This window comes from Cucurbita pepo, chromosome LG19 (assembly GCF_002806865.2).
Source record: "Cucurbita pepo subsp. pepo cultivar mu-cu-16 chromosome LG19, ASM280686v2, whole genome shotgun sequence".
Taxonomy (NCBI): Eukaryota; Viridiplantae; Streptophyta; class Magnoliopsida; order Cucurbitales; family Cucurbitaceae; genus Cucurbita; species Cucurbita pepo.
In genome coordinates, this window is record NC_036656.1 from 2,637,908 (window position 1) to 2,661,373 (window position 23,466).

The following is a 23,466-nucleotide window of genomic DNA, read 5'->3' on the forward strand; positions in this document are numbered from 1 at the left end:
ATCAAAGTAAGAGATGTTTGGCAATTCAAGCAACATAGCTATTCTATCTGTTAGTTATGGATGTGCCTGTGAGCTATGAGCTATGAGCTATGAGGTGGAGCTGCTTACTTATCCTCCGCCTTCATGAACTTCTTCCTCTATATTTAACCACTCATAGGCAAGAATGAAGAGTGAACGAGTAATTAATTAGTGAGTGTCTTGAGCAAAAACTAGTAGAAGAAGAATATTCGGTGAGTGTTTGAGCTAGTTTGTGCATATTCAGACTACTATTCTCACGGGACAATCATTTGATCTTACTGCATCTTATTGTCAAGATAACTCGTAGGATATTAATCCGTGTCATGAACCCATTCTCTCTAGGCCTTGTACTATTTACTTGACTCGACCAGTAGACCAACTAGACCAACCCATGGTGGTTTACTCTGTTGCAACAAAGGCCATAATTCAAGGGACAAAATCAAGGTTGTTCACAGTGAGTTGAATAATTTGAAGAACCAAAGAAGATCCTTGCAAGTTCTTAGAAAATTATGAATTGATTAAGGCTAATGGTTAGATAGCTTCTCTGTTTACCACTTGGTACTTCATGGAACAGGAAACGGGTGTGGTTTTTTGACTGATTATACCAAGGGGCACTGAACTTTCCATCAAAGTTGAAGAAAAAAACCTATGATACAGCTCGAGTTGATAAGATAAATGGTGCCTTGTGATTTCGAAAACTTACCATCGACGAGAAAGTACATTCACTCATTTCGTCTCGACTTTAATATCACCAATGTCAAGCTCTACAAGGGTTTCCTTCCCAAATAGTGTGAATCCCACAGTTACCTGCATCAAGGAAATCAATTATGGTTACATAAAAACAATTTCTTCTATCTCTTTGTAGCAAACTCTTCATCTAGAAGAAAACAGCACACCTTTCCACTCTTACGGTTCACTTTCTTAAGAGAGCCTTCGAATTCTGCAAAAGTCCCGGATGCGACCCGAACGGTTGACCCCGGAGATAAAGTATTAACAGCTTTTTTAGGTCTTCCTTTGTGCTTTGTGGCAGTAGTACCGTTAGTATCTAAGTCAGTCTCGAGCACGCTGGGGTTCGGAGCTTGCTCTTTCTCTTTCTCTAGAAAAGCCTGGTCATGTCTTTCTTGCTGTTCCTTTGCCTCTTTAAAAATTGCTTCCATGTCGTCTTGAGATACTGGCTTTGGTTTGTTTATCTGTCGTTTCCTGTGTAATGCTCAAACTATCAGAACAACAGAGTGATTACTGTGGACAATACATTACAGAAGTAGGGAAAATACAGAGTTTTCTACATTTGAACTTGTTGGATGAAAGCTACTGTCCATAGTCTTGAAATTCCAAATTTAAATACAAAAGTCTTCACAAAAAAATTTAGATTCAGTTTAATGCCACAGCCTAATAGATTCCAAAATCCTTCAGTTTCTAGATTACAAGACAAACAAATCTCATAATCTCAAATGGCCACAGGAAGATCCCATATCGGTTGAGGAGGAGAACGAAACATTCTTTATAAGAGGGTAGAAACCTCTCCCTAGCAGACGCGTTTTTTTTTAAAAAAAAACCTTGAGGGGAAGCCCAACGAGGACAATACCTGCTAGTGGTGGGCTTGGGCCTTACAAATGGTATCAGAGCCAGACACCGGGCGATGTGCCAGCGAGGAGGCTGAGCCTTGAAGGAGGGTGGACACGAGGCGGTGAGCTAGCAAGGATGCTGGGCCCTGAAAGGGGTGGATTGGGGGGTCCTACATCGATTGGAGAGAGGAACGAGTGCCAGCAAGGAAGCTGGGCCCCGAAGGTGGGCGGATTGTGAGATCTCACATTGATTGGGGAGGAGAACGAAACATTCTTTATAAGGGTGTGAAAATCTCTCCCTGGCACACATGTTTTAAAAACCTTGAAGGAAAACTCGAAAGAGAAAGCCCAAAAAGAACAACATCTGCTAGCGGTGGGCTTGGGATGTTACACAGTTCCTCATTTCCTCTTAGAAGTTTCTTTACAATTTCTGAGTAGAGTTATCTCCTAAAGAACAAATATTTGAATAACTATTTTCGCAAAGACGAAAAACAGAATAACAACTCACGTGTTTCCGACCTTCGCACCAACAAAGCCTCCAACTCCATCACACTCTCTAATGAAGTCATGCATCTCCTTGTTCATGATACACCTTATAAATACAGATCCAGGAAAAACAGCTTTCGGTTTAACCGTGTAAGAACCATTCTTTAATTTCCTCTTCTCATGGACAGACGGGTAATATATCTGCAAGAAATTGAGTGTTGATACACATAATCGTCTCTAACAATTTGTGCTAACTGAGAGGTAAAAAAAAAAAAAAAAAANGAAAAAAAAAAAAAAAAAAAAAAAAAAAAAAACCAAAAAACAAACTCCCCATTTTACTAAGTTTTATTACCTTCTTCTAAAACAAACTCTGCACACGATGGTTCCTCTTGTTTCCTTGTTGAGGGCTCGGATTGCGAATCTGATGTTAGTGTAGTTAGTGTGGATCTTGATTTCCAGTCATCCATCAAGTCAGATTCCCCCATTTTTTAAGTTTCAATGAAAATCAACCATCAAAAAGTGATACTCTAATACAGGATAAATTCTCCTCACTAATGAAGGCATGGCTACTCAATGAGTTAGTTTGTGGAGGTCATTTATCTTGTTGGTGCTTTTGTTTGGAATGGCTAAGTAAATTTGATTGGGGAGTTTCAGTTGCTTCTAGCTCGGATCATTCTGTCTATTCAGCTATGCACTCGATTAAAGTCATCTTTATTAGGAACCACGAACCCTATGATATTGTCTACTTTGAGTATAAGCTCTCATGGCTTTATTTTTGATTTTCCAAAAGGTCTCATGCCAATGGAGATGATTCCTTACTTATAAAGGCATGATCAATCCCTTAATTAGCCGACGTGAGACTCCTCGAAGATCCTCAACAATCTTTTTGGATTATAGCAGAAATTTGAAGTTCTTTGGAGTTTTCGTTTTGGCTTGAATCTTTTATAAGAAGTTGAAGATTATGAACGTTTCTAACTCAACTTCGATAGATTTTTGGTTTGTTTCCACCAAACAACGGAGCTCAGAAGATTTTCATATTTTGAGTTATGCTAATGAATTTAGAAAACAACACAACAGAATCCATTCAATTATCCAAATCAACACAATGCATAAAATCCAATTGAGCGACGAACACAGAAATCAAAGAGTCGAGTGCAGAAATTTCACCTTGAAATCGAGGTCAGGATAGTTCCTAGCAAGAGAACGAGCGAGGCGTTCGACAATTTCTTGGCCTCTAACACGAGAGACCCGCATAACCCACCATTGAGGACCTAATTTAGCAAGGTAATCGAGATTGAGCTTCTCAGTCCAATTGGCAAATTCCTTCTTCGGCTTCTTGCAGAGCCTCTCTTCCACCTCTTCCCTCCAATTAGTGGTTTTCGTCTCTCTCCTTTCGTTCCTCAGCCTCCTCCTCTCCCGTGCCGACAGCTGCAGGACATCATCAGCGGCAGTTTCGAGGGCGGCAGAGATTGATAATTGCGTGCGCAGGGAAGAAGAGAGAGAGAAGGAAAGGGAAGGGAAAGAGTGAGAGCGAAGAGGAAGTGCAGTCCAAGTCAGAAGCCCGCAGGCCATCGTCTTCACAGGAACCAGTTTTCGGTTACTGGTTCGGGTGTGGAGTCACCAGTGATGATAACGCCGATAGGTGGTGTTATTGCGACTCCCATTTGTCGTCGCTGGATGAAGGAGATAATTTTCGTTGCGAGCCGACTTGTCGCCCTTGAGAATCGGGTTACATTATTCTGGGCCGGGTTTTACAGTCCGAGCCCATAGCCCATATAAACTGAAACGAGTTAATCGAGATGTTCATCACAATAATTACACAAATATTTTTTACATTTACATTTTTTTTGGTTGCCAATGGAACTAATTTATTTATGTATTTGGGTTGTTTTGGTGGAATGATTTTATCAATAAATAATAATTTACAATAAGATACTAAATCAACACCAATTAATATTTTATATTATAAAATAAAATGTATATATTAAAATAATTAAATGACTATTATTTTAAAAAAGAATAATAAACAAAAAAAAAAATTAAAATTAAAATTAAAATTTATGGTAAACGTACCTGTGGAGAATCTTCCTCCTACGAAGAAGCCTTGATATGGAATCAACCTAAGGAAATATGAAAATAAAGATCAAGAGTAAAGAAAACTCGTTTGTAAACTCGTGATTTAAATTGGTTCATAAGAAGTTTGATCAATACCACTCAAATGACTCTGACTCAACATGGTAGTTTTAAACACCAAAATTTGCAAAGAAAATCTTAGTTCTCGTCAAAGCTAAAAAAAAAAATAGAAATTCTATTCTTTTTAATTTCAAAATAGTCTCTAATCAAAGGAAAATAGGCTTTATAGACTTTACAATTTAACCTATGTCACACATAACTCCTCCTCTGTTAAATTGGCTAGTAAATGAGAAATACCATAATCTCCCTATTGTCCTAAACTTAAATTAAATTGGCCAGTAAATAAAAAATATTCATAACCTCCGTAACCTACCTGGGTTACAATATAACATTTTAACTATCATATTAAAAACTAACTTAAATATGACAAACAAATATTTAAATTATAATTAAATATTGTGAAATGTACTTATTAGTCTGCATCTTTCATTGCTCAATTTTGTACAATATATAAGACTCTTCATTGCTCAATTTTGCACTGCATTTAATGCATCTCTTCATTGCTCAATTTTGCACAATATATGACTCTTCATTGCTCAATTTTGCACAACAAATAAGGGAGGCCTTCAACGTCTTTTAAAATTTTCTTTGATGAGCTCACCATAAGAGGTCTCCAACGTTTTCTAAAATTTCCTTTGATGAGCTCACCATAACTTAAATATAATTTCTTGGCTCTCATCTTTGCAATGGACCTTGAGGTATGAATTTTTTTTTTTGTGGTAGTTCATGTCAAACCTTCTCCGTCTCCGCCCCCATAAACATCTCCGGATCTCAGTCGTTTTTAGACATGGTTCTTTTTTTTTTTTCTTCTTCCTCTTTCCTTTCTCCATTTTTTTTTCACCAAAAAATCATATTTAATTTATAAACACTAATTTTTTTAATTAGTTCCCAAGTAATATTTTTGTTTTAAATTTTTTTCGAAGATCTTAAATATTTAAAATTAGAAAAACCAACCATATTTCAAAAAATAAAAGAGTAAAATATTATCATCTCTCTCCCTTTCATTTGCAAATTAATTTTTTTAAAAAAATTATATTAAGTCTCTAACTTAAATAACAGAGCATATACAGCAATTTCTATTAATGAATCGAAGTCCAAAAATATCGGAATTTATGTTGGAGGAATTAAAGGAGAATTTTTTACCGAAGAAATAAAGACAACAAAAGAATCAAGCCAAGAACTTCTGCAATTTCTCCACCTCCTCTGAGCTTCCAATAAATATTGGTGAGCGTTGGTGAATCTGCCCAATAACACAACATCATCAAAATTTACATTAACATCTCATACTATATATATATATATATATATCCACAACCTTAACCTATAATCGCATTAACATCACTCATATAATCACATTACCTCCATCGGTATGATGTCGAGTATTCTCCCCTGACCGTCGATCGCCTTCCCTCCCGCTTGTTCGATCAGGTAGCTCATCGGCGCGCACTCGTACAACAATCTAAGGTTCCCATTTTTATTGTGCACGTTTGCAGGGTTTCCATAGATGCCTCCAACAAGCAGCATTCTATGGATTTCGCCCACTAGACAGCCGATGTAACGGCCTGAGTAGGACTTGCCTGAGGACGTCGGTTGTCGGAGATGATCGATGTATTTCTTCAACTTGTCGTCCCATAGATCGTAGTTTCCTTCATTGAAAGAATAGATCTTTCCCAAGCTTGGTATCTTGATGTTGGGATGAGTTAACACAAATTCTCCATAGGTTGGGTCCAAAGTGAAGGCAAAAACTCCTTTTCCTATGGAGATTGTGAACACAACTGAACTTGAATAGAGGCAGTAACCAGCTGCCAATAGGTTGCTTCCTGGTTGGCATACATTCATGATGCATTTTTGTTCTTCTTGATCAAGCTATTAAGAAAATGAGAATGATCCAGATTCATTCGAATTTCAATATTGGACTCTAAGACTCACATGATCTTATAAACCAATGTTAATCACAATTCAAGCACAAATGACACGAGTTCCTACAATCTGTTGAGGATTGTTGGGAGAGATGTTACACATTGGCTAATTAAAGGGTTGATCATAGATTTATAAGTAAGGAATACATCTCCCATTGGCATGCAATTTTTTTGGGAAATCAAAAAGCAAAACCACGAGAGCTGCCTTAACTTAGTCATGTCAATAGAATCCTCAAATATCGAACAAAGAAATTGTGAGCCTCGAAGATATAGTCAAAAGTGACTGAAGTGTCGAACAAAAAGTGTAATTTCTTTGATGGCTCTAGAGAAAAAGGAGTCTGGCCTCGATTAAGGGGAGGCTGCTCGAGGGCTCCATAAGCCTCGGGAGAGACTCTATGATGTACTTTGTTCGAGAGAGAGTATCTCACATTGGCTAATTATGGAGTTGATCATGGATTTATAAGTAAGAAATACATGAAAGTGGATAATATCATACCATTATGCTACACCCCAACTAAATATACATCTAAATGCACGCTACATCTTTCCCATACCAAACATTTTAAACTCAGAGCATTGAGTAAAAGTTTCAGACAATCATTTGAAGAAGTGTTGCAGAGAGCCATAAGAAATGGCAGATGGCTTTGAGAAACATTCATATATGTAAGGGGAAGAAGATGAATTACCGTAGAGTCATCGTCAATGTCGAAGAGGCATTGCTTATCAGGCGCATAAATGCCAAAGATGGAACCAGTGGTCAAGGCAGTGTCAATGTTGGCCGAGCCATCAATGGGATCAAACACAACGACGTAGTTTCCAGAGTAAGTTTCCTCCACCGCAACTGGTACGTCTTCTTCCTCGGAAGCTATGATCCCTGTGCGCCCAGTCGATCTAAGGCAGCTGCAGAACAACTGCAAAATTTCTCCATGTAAACATTAATGGATTTCATTAACAGACAATTGATGTTCAATTAACAAAAGTTTTAGGTAATTCATTACCCCGTTCTATACTTATCCAAAAATCTAGACACCGACGGAACCAGAAGAAGCACAAATTTACTCATAAAACAAACCCTAATAAATCACCTCGTTGGAAATGACGTCTAGTTTCTTCTGGTCTTCACCTTGGACATTAATAGTACCATGGGCGCCGGTGAGGTTGATAATGCTGGATCTCTGCAGCAGCGAAGCGATCTGTTTGCAAGCGAGAGAGATACTGGAGAGGACGATGGTGAGTTCGGCATCGATTTGCCCCGATTGTTCCTGCTTCAGCAACCATGTGGTAAGGTTTTCTACGTCGAATCCAGCTCGTCTCGGGTTCTTCGGTCGGATCTCCGGGTCAGTCGTTCCCAAGCTCACCGCTCTAATCGGAAACTTGACTGCCGGAGCGACGGAGAAGGTGTAAGAGCGGTGGGTGTGGAAATTGGGAGACGGGAAACGGGCGGAGCTGGAGAAAAAATTGGTGGAGAGGAGAGATTGTTGAGGAGAGGATGAAATGGTACGAATCATCTTCTCTCTCCCTTCACTCTGTGTTGTGTGTTGAAGTTGTTATTGGTGGCTTATCGCCTTCTTGAAACCATTGTGTGATTCTAAGAGTTCTTGCAAGTAATCCATCAATTACGTACTTTTATCATATGTTTCAATATTTATTTTTATTTTCCTCATTTTAGGAGTTCAGCTAGGCTAAGACGATCGTTATACTCTACTTTACGTCTCGTATAGAACGAATAATTGTCTTCATAATAATACTTACAATTTATTGACTTTATCTCAAGATCTTTCCGATTTGTTCTTTGTGGTTATTGTTATAGTTAAACTAAGCATGTGATAGATAATACAGACATACTAAGTATGTGATATTAGTCTAATATGATTTGCCAATCACCTTATATTTAGGCAGGAGAGGCAAAGGGAATATTCTTCTTTAAACTATTATTCTTTAGTTTTTGAATTAGTGGTCAGCCGATAACGTCGACATTTCAAGAAGCAGCGATTTTCTATGGTGTGAGATGTTTACTTATTGATGAATCATATCACTGGAAGAAAGTAATTTTGCCGTTATTTATTAGGCAAAGAAAGATCATTTGATTTAAAATGAAGGGGATGATTTAGTTCGATTAACAATTGAGCCAACTCACCCTTTCTAGTAGGATTGGTGGGATGTCGTAGCTTCAAGTAGAGAAGAAATATGAATTATCAACTCGTTAGCTTTTACTTTGTTGTATTATCCGCTGCTTCACTCAAATCCCTAAAAGTTATGTAGAGAGATGGAAGGGAGAGGAAAGAAACTAAAAGAGACCAATAAAGAAAAGAAATAGGTAATCTTTTAAAAAAATTGATCACAAAATTAATAGGTAGTCAATAACATGAATAAGAATGCTCAAAATGTTCCGTAAAAATAAAATATTGGTATTAAAAAATTTCATTCCATTAAATTTACTTAAAATGTTTGCATTAATCGAATTAAGTTACAAGTCCAACTCAAATCTATGTTAAAAAACCTGATCACATCTTTTTAGATGGAAAGAAAAGTATTGTAGTTAATGATGAGAACTAGATTTAATAGTTTTGGGAGAAATAATGGTGTTGTTTTGAAGGTGTTGGGTCCTCAATCTCATTTTCTAGACCATTTTCTATTCCCACAGCACAAACAGATGAAGTGATGCTGTTGTTTGGATATGGATTAGGCTTTTCATGTGGAAGCAAATTTAAGTGCACAAGCCAGAAGTATTTATTCAGTATTGAAATCAACTTTACAAGAACAGAATAAAACTAATATACCTTCTTTCTTCTCATCTCCAATCAACCAAAACCCTCATTCAAGCTAAATATTTCTCCACCTTCTCCACTTCGTCCACGCTCCCAATATACAGAGGCACACGTTGATGAATCTATTACAAGACACAAAATCAAAACAAAATCAAAACCTTTCCACTCAAATTTAGCAAGGATTGTGGAGAGAAGAGTCCTCCATCCGCTAATTAAGGAGTTGATCATGAAATTATAGGTAAGGAATACATCTTCATTGACATGAGACCTTTTTGAGAGCTTACCTTCGAAGTGGACAATATCATACCATTGTGGAGAGTTGTAGTTTCTAATATGGGAATAGAGTCATGCCCTTAACTTAGTCATATCAATAGAATCCTCAAATGTCGAACAAAAAAGTTGTGAGTTTTGAAGGTGTAGTCAAAAGTGAATCAAATGTCGAACAAAGGGTGTACTTTGTTCCTCCAAAGAAAGAGTCGAGCCTCGATTAAGAGGAGGCTGTTTGAGGGCTCCATAGGCCTCAGGGGAGGTTCTATGGTGTACTTTGTTTGAGAAAAAAATTGTTGAGAATTGTTGGAGAGGAGTTCCACATATGCTAATTAAAAGGTTGATCATGAGTCTATAGATAAAGAATACATCTATGTTGGTACGGGGCCTTTTGGGTAAACAAAAAAAAAAGGTAAACAAAAAAACAAAGCCACGGCAGCTTATGCTCAAAGTGAATAATATCATACTATTGTGGAGGATTGTAGTTCCTAATAAAATTCCGACCACAACTCTATTTCAAACTTTTTATTAAAAAAAAAATTTAAATGGTTATCGTTAGTATGGTGTATAAAAGTCTATCCATCTATGCAAGTTGGTAGGTTGACACATTGTTAAGGCTCCAGGAGTGAAGTTATATGGATTAGAGGAACTAACCTCTGTTGGTTGTATGTCGAGAATTCTTTGATGGCCATCAGAGCCTTTGCCCCCAGCTTGTTCCACTATGAAGCTCATTGGTGCACACTCATACAAGAGCCTCAGCTTCCCGTTCTTGCTCTTCTTGTCTCTAGGATACCCATAAATGCCACCATAAAGCAGGGTCCTATGGAAATCACCGACTAAACTACCAATATATCTAGCAGAATATGGCTTCCCACTGGGGCCTGGATCTTTCAAATCATCGATGTACTTCTTCAACTTGTCATCCCACAACTGATAATTCCCTTCATTAAAGGCATAAATCTTCCCGGCCTTGGGAATTTTGATGTCCTCCTGTGTTAGCACAAATTCTCCATACATGGGGTCTAGGGTAAAGGCAAAAACGCCTTGTCCAATGGTGAGCACGAAGATTACGGAGCTTGAGTACATGCAATAGCCGGCGGCGAGCAGGTTGCTTCCTGGCTGACACACATTCACAACGCATCTCTGTTCTGTTGTGCCGAGCTGCTCGTTGACATTTCATCAATCACTTAGAGGGCATGATATGGATTGGCCCATTTTTGGGAGAAGTTAAGGAAATGCTGTGGAAATAAGGGAATAGGGGTATTGACTTACAGTGGACTCGTCGCCGATGTCAGCGAAGCACTCGTCGTTGGGGCTGTAGATGCCGAAAATGGAACCGGTGGAGACGGCGGCATCGATGTTGGAGGAGCCGTCGAGTGGATCAAATACGACGATATAGTTGCCGGAGTAGCTCTCTTCTACGGCCACTGGCACATCTTCTTCCTCTGATGCTATAATCCCTGTTCGCCCGCTTGATCTCAAGCAATTGGAGAACACCTATGGCAATGTATTTGCTTGTTAAACTAGAACTTAAAAACACAGAAAAACACATTTTCTTTTTGTTTTTCAAAATTCTATTTATTTTCTCATCATTCTCTACCATAATTTTCATCTAAACAATAGATTCCTTTTTTTTCAGAAAAAGAAACTAAGGTTTTCAGTTTCAGATAACAAAACTAAGACAAGATTAAGAGTCCTAACAATTCCATTTCTGGTGATTTTTCTAGAGCAGAGTACGAACTCACGCACCTCATTAGAGACAACGTCGAGCTTTTTCTGGTCCTCTCCCTGAACATTGACGGCTCCCTGAACTCCAGTCAAGTTCGAAATACTCGCTCTCTGCACCAGCGAAGCTATTTGCTTACACGCCATAGAAATGCTCGAAAGCACAATCGTCAGTTCCGCGTCGATCACTCCCGCTTGCTCCTGCTTCAGCAACCAATTCGTCAACGTCTCAATCTGAAACGTGCTTTTCCTTTTCGTTTCCGCCTCTTTCGCTGCTCCGACCGCCGCGCACCGGACTGCAGTAGCACCGCCGTACCTTCTCTTTCCACGGCATGGCGGATGAACGGAGGATGAGACGGAGAGGTGAAATGGAGAGAGACGAGATAGAGAGCGAGAGACTACTGGCGATGATAGATGGCAAGGAGACGCCGTTGCTGTGGCGGAAGCCATTGATGATGACGATGAAGATTCCTCTTCCTCTTCCTCTTCTTCTTCTTCTTCTTCGTTCCCTTCTCTGGCGCAGGTTGGGTTCTGAATTTGATTGAATTTGATTGAATTTGATTGAATTTGATTCATAGTTTCAGCGAAGGATTGTGAGGTTCGCAACGGTTGATGCGATTTTGGGTCCCACTTTATCTCGCTCTTTTCTGTGATTATGCTTCGTCGAGAGTCCATTGGGAGATGGATCCGTTGAGTTGGATTAGGCTTCTTATCTGGGCTTTTTAATTGGGCCCTCTTAAAGCCCAATAATTTCCAAATTTAATAAATCAAAATCAAGATGGGCTTATATTATTGTGAACCTTTTTTCTTTTTTTTTTTTGATAAAAAATTATATTATATTTTATTTATTATTTTCATTATTACAAAAATATAAATTAATTTTGTATTTTATCTAGAAAAATATCCCATAACTTAAATTTTTTTAATAATGCCATAAAATATTCTTATTTTTATTAAACTTTTAAAAGGGTTTAAAAAATAAACAAATTTATGGAAACAATTTTTCGTTTATGCAAAGTTCGTATTTGATAAAAGATATTACCCTTAGAGATAATTTACGAGGTGTCAATAGGTAGTTCTCGTCCATATATTCATAGTAATAATTTTTTATTTATTTATTTTTTTTAAGTAAAGAATGTAAATACTAATTTTAAAATTTTAGTACTAATACTAAAAATATTTTTTTGAATTAAAAAAAAATTGAAGTATTTTTTAAATAGAGTACTAATTATTTAGATCTAAAAATAAGGACAGAAAGTATTTTAGAAATATATTAATTAAAAAAATAATTTTAATTTTAATTTTTTTTAATGTTGGAAAATATTTTAAAGAGTATATTTTAATTAATTTAGCTTTTAATAAGTCTCCCGAATGAAGGGTAAAAAGGGATCAAAATTCCGATGTGGGTTAGGCGAGAGAGGAGAGGAGGGTAAAAAGGTAGTTTCGTAATGGACGGTTTGGTAATTGGGAAGGAAAGAGATTCCGAAACATTTGCCCTATAAATTCACTCGGTCGTCTTTATTTTGTATTGAAATTTGGAAGGAGAGCGGTTAAGTCAATAAGGTGACTGAGTTCCGTGGACGGTTGCTGGCGACAGTCCGGTGATGGAGGCCGCTTCTGCCGCCGCCGCCGCCGACGCCGACGCCGACGAGGTCGATGCTACTGTCGCCGAAGGAGGAGGAGTAGATGCATGCGATGCCGTTGTTTCCGTTGCAGACTGCGCCAGCGGGGACGACGCTGTGCCGATGGTTGGGGAGGGTGAATCGACTGGTGGCCGAGGCGGCAAAGATAGAGTAAAAGGACCTTGGTCTCCTGAAGAGGATGCGATACTCAGCCGCCTCGTGGGCAAGTTCGGTGCGCGGAATTGGAGTTTGATTGCTCGGGGAATTGCTGGGCGATCCGGGAAGTCTTGCCGCCTTAGGTGGTGTAACCAACTCGACCCTTCCGTGAAGCGCAAGCCATTTACTGGTATTAGACTCTATCCGTAATCACTCATTGGCTCATCTGATTCTTATATTTCATTTGTCGGTCCGATTTTGGATGGTTTTTAGTGTTGAGCGTCTGGAGAAGAGAATTGAGTTATATGCTTCTTGATTTAGAATTCAGATATTTTATCCCTGTCAATTCTACTTATATATATTTTTCTCGTCGAAGCCTTAATTGTTTTGTTGGACATTGTTCTATTCCACAATTTCTTTTTCGTCTAGTAGGGACTATAATGTGATGCCATCATAAATATCAATGAAAATGACATTTTTTCTTTTGGCCTAGTTCAATACTGGGTAAACTACTGAAGACCGACACGAACAAGTATGACGTGGATTTCATTTTTGTTCATTTGCTTTTTATAATTGGTAATGTCTTTATGAGCTAAATTTAGAGATCAATAGTTAATTGTTATGAGATTCAAAATTCTCTGCGTGAAGGCAGAGGTTTTCTAAAATTATTCTCAAACATTTAAGACTTCAGCATGAGATTTATCTGATATATGTTGGTAGCAAATATTTTAACGCTAAGTTAAAGGTATGTGATCGATAAACTACATAGTCAGATAAACAAATTAAAACAATGGAGCATATAGCATATAGGACATACATTTTCTCTTATAATGTTTTTATGTGGTGCACTTTTCCTGTTATTTATGTGTGTTGCATATCAATGCTTCCATAGATGGGTAAAGATATGCATTGTGATAATTCATCCTGGTTGTATCCTGCTTTAATGGTTGTCATTTGTTGATATAGTTGTGCAAAATTATTCCTGAAAGTGGTTTAAAAGATATAAGTGTCTTCAGATGAGGAGGACAGGATCATTGTTGCAGCTCATGCAGTACATGGAAACAAATGGGCAGCAATTGCTCGACTCTTGCCTGGGAGAACGGATAATGCTATAAAGAATCATTGGAATTCCACTTTACGGCGTCGATGTACAGAGCTTGAAAGAATCAAGTTAGAATCTGGGAACACTGTGGATGATGCTAGTTTAGAAAAAACCAAGGGATCATCGGAAGAAACCCTTTCATGTGGAGATGTAAATTCCTTTAAATCCTTGGAAGGAAAAGACACCTGCTCACGGGAGCATATTGATGATCAATTTGAAGACAAGGTCCCTATGGCTATTGAGGGTCAATTTAGTCATGAAGTCAAAGAACAAGAACAGCCTACTCTTTTCAGGCCAGTGGCTCGAGTAAGTGCTTTTAGTGTATATAATCCTTTGGATGGCCAAGAGTCTTCGAGGGCATTTTTACGACCTGTTCCCATGCAAGGCGCATTGATTCAAGCATCAACACCAGACGTGGAAGCTAGCAAATTGCTTGAGGGTGTTTATTGTGATCGATCAGTGCCTCATCAATGTGGTCATGGTTGTTGCGAGAGTTATAACCAGGGATCTACAATGGACACCTTATTAGGGCCAGAATTTGTGGACTTCTCAGAGCCGCCACCATCCTTTACCAGCTTTGAACTAGCTGCAATTGCAACTGACATAAGTAACCTTGCTTGGCTTAAAAGTGGATTGGAGAATGGCAGTGTCAGAGCAATGGGAGATTCGGCTGGAAGATTAAATGGTTCTCAGATGCAAGTGGGGCGTTTATAAGAGACTTTGCCAGTAGCAGATATGATTTATTTTAACAACGATTGTTTATGCGATCCCTTCAGACTACAAGAATTGACCTAATTTATATATTTATGGCACTGATAGGAGGTGTTTCCTCAAGCACACTGGAGAAATTTTTGGAGTTTATTGGATATGTATTTTGTTTTGTGATTAGTTTGTTTTACCCTTTACCATCTGTACAGCTTGTCTCTGCTACTAGGAATCATGGATAAGGGGCAAGTCAAGTGACCCTCATGTCTAAGTTTCCAGAGTCCTGTTTTTTGTTTCCGACCACAAACTCTTTGAGTTTGGAAATTTTATGAACATGAACGGAACTGTGTGAGTTGATAGGGGCAAAACTTTGTCAATTACATATAGTCCCTGAAATTTCGTGCATCCTTGTTCCAGCTGATGAACATTTCTGGAATCTGTTCCTGATGACTGTACTATGGAAAGGTATGGTTCTTCTACCTCAGTGCATGTACTTGTTCTTATTAAGGTATGGTTAGTGGATGTTCCTTATGTTCATTACCGATAACCGAAACCTTCAGATCTTGTGCCACAATGCCTTCTCAGCACACTAAAGTTTGTATACACATGGATTCATTATATATTTATATGGCATTTTAGAATACTACACTTGCCATCTCCGTTTTTTCCACCTTTTTTTGTGCGGATGGGCCTGTGCATCTACCGTGCACCCCATTCCCTCAAAAAAGAAGTAAAAGGAAAAATATAGTTATAAAACTTAGAACGAAGTATAATGTGAAGCACAGCTAATTGAGATGACCAATTGCATTCTGCATTTCTACTCTCATAACAGGAGTGTAGGCACTTGACGTGAATGTCTATGTGATTGACTTGAACATGTTCTTGAAATTAGCTTCTGTGATGAGAAAAGCTTACACTTGTATAAAGTCTGAATGTGAGTGTCTTATCCGGTGCTCCATTGGCTATGCATTGACACGAGCAACTCTATAGGTTTCTCTTAGAAATCTCATTATGACATGTCTTCCTTTTTCTTCGTAAATTTTAGAGATGCAGTATCGATACTCTTGGTTGTTATAGCTCATTTATTGGATATTTCCTTTCCCTCTTCCGTTCTTTTTCTGTCTCTCTTTTCCCCCCTTTAATTTCCAGCTCTTTGTTTCAGGGCAAACGGAAGCTATGGCCTTCATCGTGGTAGAGATCGGAGATAATTCTAACAGCTCGTTGGTTTTAATTTAGTAGAACTATGAATCTTTTTTCTATGTGATGGCTGATGATTGTCATTGGTATACAGATCACTATACCTCTTGAAGAATTCTAATGTTCTATTTTGGGATAACATGATTGGTTATTTTATATTTAATAGAGGCTGTTTTTCATATGCATTCACATATTCAAGCGCATGTTAATGAACAGAGCCCTTGGGGAGCCCCTATTTGTTTGATTTATTCCAGAAAAAAAGCGGTAGCCTTATGTGGAAATGGTGGGTTACTGCTCTTTGTTGATATTGTATAATCTCTTTTATCATTGTCCAATCTGTTCCCCTTCTGATTCATTTGACGTTATACTATTTTATTCATTTGGCTGCCTACTGAAGTGAGCCATAGCTGAATCAATGAACGGTTATGGAAAGAATGCATGTTTCTGATGTCTTGTTGAACTTACTCATGAAAGTCAGTTCCCATTTCAATGCTTGTGGAGTCTGGACTGAGCAACAAAGTAAGCTGCTGACCTTTATAATATACCATTTGTTTGGTTTTCTTAGTTCAAATTCTCATTTGATGTTCATATTTGTATTTTCTGTACTGATTTCTGGATTGAGAGTTTTGTTTGATCATAGGAATAAAACGTCTGTCTGGAAATATACGAGGATTAGACGTTTGAAGGTAATGATTTGTTATACAGGGATCGAACATCTAGGTATGAATTGACGAATTTTTATAAATTTACGTCGAATTAGAGCCACGAATTTTGATTGAGACCTGGATATTTAGTTTGAGACCTGGATATTTAGTTGCAAAAGTTAAGAATTATTGAATGTTTGTGGTATTTTAGTCGATCTATTAAGCATGGGAATAATGAGTTACGAATTATTGGAAGGTACTATAGCAATTGACTTGGCTTCCAACTGCTCCATAATTTGTTTGAACTTTACTCCTTCAAAATAGGTATTGAAATACAGTCCCCACATTTTGCATTTGCATTTCCTACAATTATTTTAGGATGATAGTAAATCCCACATGACTCTCTGTATAGTACCTACGCAATTGAATTCATATATTAATGTTTTCCTTTTGATTCCCTTAATAATTTAGTACTCTTTTAGCATCTACAAAATGAATTTTGAGGGGAATTTTTTTGAATAATGGAAAGTTGTTGAGAGAAATGTCAAAAGTGCCCCTGGTTTACATTGATGGGATATTTTCCCCTGGGAGAGAAACAGTCTTTTTGCACAGTAAAAAGTCATTCTTTCTATTCTCATAACATCCGCAGAACAAGGAGAGCAGCCCAGCAAAGCGACAACTCCTAACTCCAAATTCATTTTTATTATTAAACTCTTTTTTTTTTTATTTTTTCCCCTCAGCCAAACACGGTTCATCTCCGACATATATTTGTCCAAATCCGAAACATTGCATTCTAGGATTACGAACCAGCCCTCTTCTCAATCTGATGAATCCAATTCGGAACTCTTTAGTTTCCACTGAACCCATCTTCCTTTATTCTCTTCTGTGGCTAATTTTCATGGCTTTTTGAGTTTCTGATTCAGGGGTTTCTTAAAAATGGCGGCTTTGGAGACAGCCGGAGTTGATTTGGAGGAAGGAGGTCGTGGTGGTCACGGCGGACGGCGGGCGGAGGCGGGTGAAGTGAAGGTGCATTCAGAGAGGGATTGTAGGATTTGCCATTTGGGGTTGGAGAGCAACAGTAGTGAGTGTGGAACTGCAATTGAATTGGGCTGTTCTTGTAAGAATGATTTGGCTGCTGCCCACAAGCATTGTGCTGAAGCTTGGTTCAAAATCAGAGGAAACAAGTGAGTTTTAATTTCAAATCCCTTTTCGATTTCACGATTCTTAAACTGATCTGCTGAGAATTTGAATATATCTAGAATTGTTCTTAGTTGGGATCTTTTTTTAGTGTTTTTGGGAAGCTTGAGAAGGCTATAGAAAGGAAAAAATTAAAACAAAAACAATGCAATCTTAGTCAAAAGGAACGGAGTGGAATAGAATATGGAATTGAGAAACGAAGCATTATAAAAAAGTTATTCAATTTGTCTTCACTTCATTAACTCTCTACCTTATAATATTATTCTCTTACCTTTCATACACATTAGAATCTCTCATTGATTTATTTTTAAAGTGTATGTCTTTAATAAAGAGGAGATTAGATGTCTTGACGGTACATTATTTGTATCGTTCTTAATATATGTATCTTCTTAAGTGGTCCTTTTCTTTCTTTGGTTAGGACGTGTGAGATATGTCATTCTATTGTACAAAATGTAGGAGGAGTACATGAACTCGAACAAATGGAGCAACTCCACGAGTTAAACAATGGGACGCTATCGACAACCACGGTTGCAGCATCGGTGGCTGCTCCCGATGGTGGTCGGAGGTTTTGGCAGGTTCATCGAGTACTGAATTTTCTTCTTGCTTGTATTGTATTTGCTTTTGTCATATCTTGGTTGTTCCATTTCAATATGCGGTCATAAAACGGTTGTGTACAGAGGACGGAGGTGAAGTATGTAAAAAGAAAAACGGAGCAACTCGACCTAAATAACGGTTTCTTGCTCTACCAACTGAGCGATACCGGTCATTTCATTTCCTACCCATTATCCTTATTTATTTTCATAGCAAACCGGTGAGACGAAGATTTTGAGTCCTCTACTCTACCAACTGAGCGATACTAGTCATTTCCTATACATCATCCTTATTGTCAATAGCAGATTTGACTACGAAATATTTACTCATGGGTGGGGCAAGTTCGCTCATTAAAAAAAATGATTTTGTGGGAAATCATTTATTAAAAAAAAATAATAAGTTGGGGTTTCTCTCGCTTTTGGCATAGCGGGCCCCAACGGGAGGTCCGCACAACGGGCTATTAGCTCATTGGTAGAGCGCGCCCCTGATATGGGGTCGTTTCTGTAATTGGATAACCAGGGAGACAGAGTATGAACAAATAAAAAAGAAGTGAAATATTTCTAGGTTTCACGTCAAATTTAATTGAATTTGGGGACTATGAGAATCCGCTTCCTGAATTGTTATAAACCAACTAGTCGGATTCACATTTTTAATATGTTTGCTCATGGTAATTGCAACCTCTCGGGTTGAAATAAGAAATAATACAATTTTGTTCCGAATTGAATGGGATAAAGTATCATAAGAAATGGTAAACAATTGGTGACAAGAAACCACAGTAATGGATTAACAAAGCCACAACAACCTTTTCCAGTATTCTTGTATGTAACAACAAAATGGTCGAAGTTTGCAGAGCAAAACTCCAAAAAAAAAAAATAATAATAATGAGAAAAAAGGAAGATAGATACAAGAGAAATAAGCTACAATAGATGAAAGAAGGGCATAAAAACAATGGAGAACAACAACCCCTGCAATTCTTTTGCTCAGTTTTTGTTCTTTTTGGCTTCAAATTTAGTGCCCTCTTTTAGAGCTTCTTGTGCTTCATTCTCCATCCCAAGGCTGAACAGGCATGTTGCTTGAAGATACAGAGCAGTCGCCCATTCTGGAGATATTGCCTGAGCCTGCATTGCATCTCCTAGAGCTTCTTGCCCCATCTCGCTCATCAGGTACGATAAACAGCGCCGTGCGTACACCGTCGGCGATACCATCGTCCCGCCATCAATGAACTACAGAGGTTGATTATGTTATGACTTGGGAGGAGTTCAAAAGACAGTTCAAAATGAGTAAGGACCACTCACTTGTGTATAGCAATCAATGGCAGTAGCGAAGTCTCTAGCTCGGAAAGCTGTGTCTCCATGTTTCTTGGAATTCAGAGTCTCCTGCATTTGACTGGTCCACATCTGAAAGGAAAGCTGAAAGGCCAATGAAATGAAACAAGTTAGAAACGTTTTCGACGAGAGAGTGTGACAGTGTAAACGACATCGTGTGTCGGGTTAGTGATATCGATGTGTAACGGCCCAGACCCATCGCTAACTCCTCTTTGAGCTTTCACTTTCAGGCTTCCCCTCGAGGCTTTAAAACGCGTTTGTTAGGAAAAGGTTTTCACACCCTTATAAATGGTGTTTCATTCTTCTCCCCAACCAATATGGGATATCACAACCCACCCCCCTTCAGGGTCCAGCGTCCTCGCTAGTACTCGTAAATTTCTTCAATTGACGTGGGATCTCCGCCAAATCCACCCCCCTTTGGAGCCCAGCGTCCTTATTGGCACACCGCCTCGTGTCTACCCCCCTTCGGGGAACAGCCTCCTCACAGGAACATTGCCTGGTGTTTGGCTCTGATACCATTTGTAACAGCCTAGACCCACCGCTAGCAGATATTTTCTTCTTTGGACTTTCCCTTTCGGGCTTCCACTCAAGGCTTTAAAACGCGTCTGCTAGGGAAAGGCTTCCACACCCTTACAAAGGATGTCGAAAGGAAAACTCGAATATAAACTAGTAGAGGCCAACCTCATTGGCAATGCCCTCATCATCCTTGTATCCATTCTTGTCCAGCATTTCATGTATGGCAGTAAGATCCTTTCTCAAGCACGCTTCGCCAAATGGTGTTAACGATAATGGTTCGGTTGAGGATGCATTCTCATGTTCGATACCCATCAAAACATAAGATGGAACCTGCTCGAAAACAATTTGATCAGTGATCCGAGCGTTTTAGGAGACGTCTCCAACAAACAATACATCGTGACAAATCACAACGCAAACCTCTGAATCTTTCTGAAGTGGCAAGAGAGCAGTCACGAGAGACTTCGCGTTCGGCCTCTCCCGAGCTTCGTACTGTAAACAACGGGAAGCTAACCTCACTAACTCAGTTCCATCATCATTTGAGAAATGGCCTTCCAATGCAGAATCCATTAGCATCAAGAAGTTCTTCCCACGAATAAGATCAAGTGCCTGAACTCATACAAGCACAAGCAATCATGGATACTTTGCGGCTTCAGTGGAAACTATGCTAAAAATCAAACAGGATCAGAAAAGAACTTACATGGCTAGGGGGAATATGTTTGCCACTAAGAAGATCAAGCAGCAGGGTACCATAGCTATAAACCACACTTTCCGGTGTCACTCGACCTGCCAAAAAAACACGTTTAACCATTCTAATAAGAACCCATCGAACAAATGCGTTCTTTAGACTAAAGAAGAACATAAAAATAGTTTTTTTTCAATGCAACACGTGATATGACAATGAACAGAGCTTGTAACAGCCCAAATCGCTAGCAGATATTGTCCTTTTTGGGATTTCTCTTTCGGGCTTCCCTCAAAGTTTTTAAAACACATCTACTAGGGAGAGGTTTCCACACCTTTATAAGGAATGTTTCGTTCTCCTCTCCAACCAATGTGGGATCTCACAATCCACCCTCCTGGGGTCCAGCGTCATCATTCACACACCGCCCAGTGTCTGGCTCTAATACCATTTGTAACCGCCCAAGTCCACCGTTAGCAGATACAGTCCTCTTTGAGTTTTCCCTCTCGAGCTTCTCCTCAAGGTTTTTAAAACGCATCTGCTAGTAAGAAGTTTCCACACTCTTATAAAGGGTGTTTCGTTCTCCTCCCCACTGATCTGGGATCTAACAGAACCTTCGATTCATCATCTTGTGGCGTTTTTCACTCAAGTTTTATGCATCAGTATAAGAACATACCTGTTCTCAAGTACTCGGGCGGGGTAAACGCCAGATTCGTACTATAACTCTTTCCATCCCTACTGTTCTTCATAAGCCCAAAGCACGATAGCCTCGGATTACCATCCTAAACAAAACACTCCAAAATCACAACACTAAAACATAAAAACCTCATCAGACAAGACAAGGAAGAAAACACTAACTTGATCGAACAAAACTCGATAAGCGTTTAGATCGTGGTACAACGCTCGTCCCTTGGCACTGCAATACTCCAAAGCTTGAGCTAAATACAATGCCACCCTTAATCTCATTGCCCATTTCATTGGATTTGTCTCCCCTAACATTCATATCATCACAAATGAAGAACAGCTATGAACACACTCAAATCTCTTCCACTTTCCAACATTCCATTCACAAAGTTCCTAATAATTCACAAACAATCACAAGATTTGGGTAATGAAATCCTTGCAAGAACTTACAGTGAAAGAGATGTTTAGCAAGAGTTTCATTAGCCATGAACTCTGCCACAAGCAACCTCTCCTCGCCTTCACAGCAACATCCAATTAAGTTCGCCAAGCGCTCACTCCTCAAATTCCCCACCGATCTTGCTTCTTCCTGAATTACATCAAAAACCCATCAATTTCAGAGACAAATTAAGCAAAACAAAACACATTTGAGAATCAAAGCAAGTTAACGAACAAGGAATTGGCGAGAATCGGGCCATGCGAGCTTGTTGAACCGCTTAACGGCGATCCATCGCCCATTATCGAGCTTCCCTTTGTAAACGACATTAGGGGCTTTTTCTCCATGCTCCGACACGATATTCTCCGACGAAAACCCGCCGGTGGCCGCCTTCAGCCGCTCGAAGCTGAACTGGGTGAAACTCGGCCATAAGTTCCGGTCGTTTTTGTTAGCATTTTCTGCAATCAATGGCGAAAGAAACTCAAAGAAAATGCAAAAAGAAGTAATGGGTTTTACAGAGATTAAGCAGAGGAGATTAAAAACAGAAGATACCCAAATCAGAGGACTCCAAAACAGAGGGTTTGAGGTGGGAGTGGAACCAGCAGAAGGAGAATTTGGAGCAGCGAGCCCCCATTAATGGCGGAATATGAACAAACTGTGAAGAACAGAGAAGAAATGAAGAAATTGGGGGCGGAGAAAATTATCAAATAGCATTCATTTTCAGAAAAAAAAAATCTCTCTGTTTTCCAAGATTTTTCTGCTAATACGAACTTTTCACTTTAATTTCTTTTATATTGTTTGAATCCATTTCTCTCTCTTGCATTTCATGTCGGTTTGTTTATGCAAAAGAGAGTTGGCTTTGTGGATTCAGCTTTTGTTTTCTTTTCTCTAATCTCATCATTCCACTCTTTCTCTGTTTTCTTTAATTCTTTACCATTTTTTTAAGTTTCTCTTTGGTTTATTAAAAAGATCTTGAATTTGAAGTAACCCAATTCCTCAATTTTGTCAGCTTGCAATAAAAAACATGGACTGAAACTTGAATCAAACGGTCGGATTTGTTTAATCGCATGAAAAAGTCAAAGAAATCAATGACGTAAAGCCCTCTGTTTTTTTTTTTTGGTAAAAAAAAAAAAAAAAACAGCACTTGGAATTAGAACTTTTGTCTAAATTCTAACTGCTTTTATTTTTATTTTTATTTATTTTTTACTGGTGTTGGATGATGAAAGTATAGATTTATAATCAAGGAATACTGTCTAACGAGGCCTCTCGAGAAGCCCAAAGCAAAGTCACGAGAGTTTATGTGGACAATATAATACCATTGTAGAGAGTCGTGTTCATCTAACTTGGTATCAGAGTCATGCCCTAACAAAAGAAAAAAGGGTCGAGCCTCAATTAAGGGGAGGTGTTGGATGATGAAAGTCGCACATCGGCTAATTTAGAAAATGATCATGAATTTATAATCAAATAATACTATTCGAAGAAGTCCAAAGCAAATTCGAGAGCTGACCATATCAAATTGTCTTTAGTTGAAATTACCTCTTTTTGACTTTTTTGGATCAACTTAATATTAATTACTAATATTAATTACAATTAAATAAATGGCTAAATATTAATATTTATTTTAAAACCATTTGAATATTTTCCTTCACCTATTTTTGACTTGTTGGGTAGCTTAAA

General features: G+C 38.5%; 6 protein-coding genes across 7 annotated transcripts; 2 read left to right on the forward strand and 4 right to left on the reverse strand.

The window, feature by feature from the left end:
* Window positions 1–507: 507 nt before the first annotated feature.
* LOC111782252 (transcription termination/antitermination protein NusG) lies at window positions 508–3,750 on the reverse strand. Its single transcript, XM_023663088.1, has 4 exons — window positions 3,237–3,750; window positions 2,092–2,270; window positions 915–1,218; window positions 508–825 (listed from the first exon to the last, which is right to left on the reverse strand). The coding sequence occupies exons 1-4, from the start codon at window positions 3,639–3,641 to the stop codon at window positions 745–747; spliced, it is 969 nt and encodes a 322-aa protein (XP_023518856.1). The 5' UTR covers window positions 3,642–3,750; the 3' UTR covers window positions 508–744.
* Window positions 3,751–5,310: 1,560 nt separating this feature from the next.
* On the reverse strand, window positions 5,311–7,783 carry LOC111782221 (fructose-1,6-bisphosphatase 1, chloroplastic-like). The gene is made up of 4 exons (XM_023663048.1): window positions 7,267–7,783; window positions 6,868–7,092; window positions 5,622–6,128; window positions 5,311–5,502 (listed from the first exon to the last, which is right to left on the reverse strand). The coding sequence occupies exons 1-4, from the start codon at window positions 7,687–7,689 to the stop codon at window positions 5,431–5,433; spliced, it is 1,227 nt and encodes a 408-aa protein (XP_023518816.1). The 5' UTR covers window positions 7,690–7,783; the 3' UTR covers window positions 5,311–5,430.
* A 1,038-nt stretch (window positions 7,784–8,821) lies between these two features.
* On the reverse strand, window positions 8,822–11,484 carry LOC111781510 (fructose-1,6-bisphosphatase, chloroplastic-like). Its single transcript, XM_023662150.1, has 4 exons — window positions 10,966–11,484; window positions 10,489–10,713; window positions 9,871–10,377; window positions 8,822–9,071 (listed from the first exon to the last, which is right to left on the reverse strand). The coding sequence occupies exons 1-4, from the start codon at window positions 11,389–11,391 to the stop codon at window positions 9,000–9,002; spliced, it is 1,230 nt and encodes a 409-aa protein (XP_023517918.1). The 5' UTR covers window positions 11,392–11,484; the 3' UTR covers window positions 8,822–8,999.
* Window positions 11,485–12,453: 969 nt separating this feature from the next.
* On the forward strand, window positions 12,454–16,028 carry LOC111781511 (transcription factor MYB1-like). The gene is made up of 3 exons (XM_023662151.1): window positions 12,454–12,909; window positions 13,736–14,991; window positions 15,689–16,028. Exons 1-2 carry the CDS (start codon window positions 12,546–12,548, stop codon window positions 14,533–14,535), a joined length of 1,164 nt encoding a protein of 387 aa, XP_023517919.1. The 5' UTR covers window positions 12,454–12,545; the 3' UTR covers window positions 14,536–14,991; window positions 15,689–16,028.
* A 771-nt stretch (window positions 16,029–16,799) lies between these two features.
* LOC111781512 lies at window positions 16,800–18,342 on the forward strand. 2 transcript variants are annotated; one of them, XM_023662153.1, is made up of 2 exons: window positions 16,800–17,551; window positions 18,021–18,123. In XM_023662153.1, the coding sequence occupies exons 1-2, from the start codon at window positions 17,304–17,306 to the stop codon at window positions 18,031–18,033; spliced, it is 261 nt and encodes an 86-aa protein (XP_023517921.1). In that variant the 5' UTR covers window positions 16,800–17,303; the 3' UTR covers window positions 18,034–18,123. The 2 variants fall into 2 exon arrangements, with proteins under 2 accessions (XP_023517921.1, XP_023517920.1); XM_023662152.1 differs by having other exon boundaries at window positions 16,810–17,551; window positions 17,983–18,342.
* A 573-nt stretch (window positions 18,343–18,915) lies between these two features.
* On the reverse strand, window positions 18,916–22,632 carry LOC111781161 (probable serine/threonine-protein kinase BSK3). Its single transcript, XM_023661613.1, has 10 exons — window positions 22,342–22,632; window positions 22,027–22,247; window positions 21,807–21,942; window positions 21,531–21,664; window positions 21,349–21,454; window positions 20,694–20,779; window positions 20,414–20,602; window positions 20,162–20,326; window positions 19,451–19,564; window positions 18,916–19,378 (listed from the first exon to the last, which is right to left on the reverse strand). Exons 1-10 carry the CDS (start codon window positions 22,421–22,423, stop codon window positions 19,136–19,138), a joined length of 1,476 nt encoding a protein of 491 aa, XP_023517381.1. The 5' UTR covers window positions 22,424–22,632; the 3' UTR covers window positions 18,916–19,135.
* Window positions 22,633–23,466: the final 834 nt, after the last annotated feature.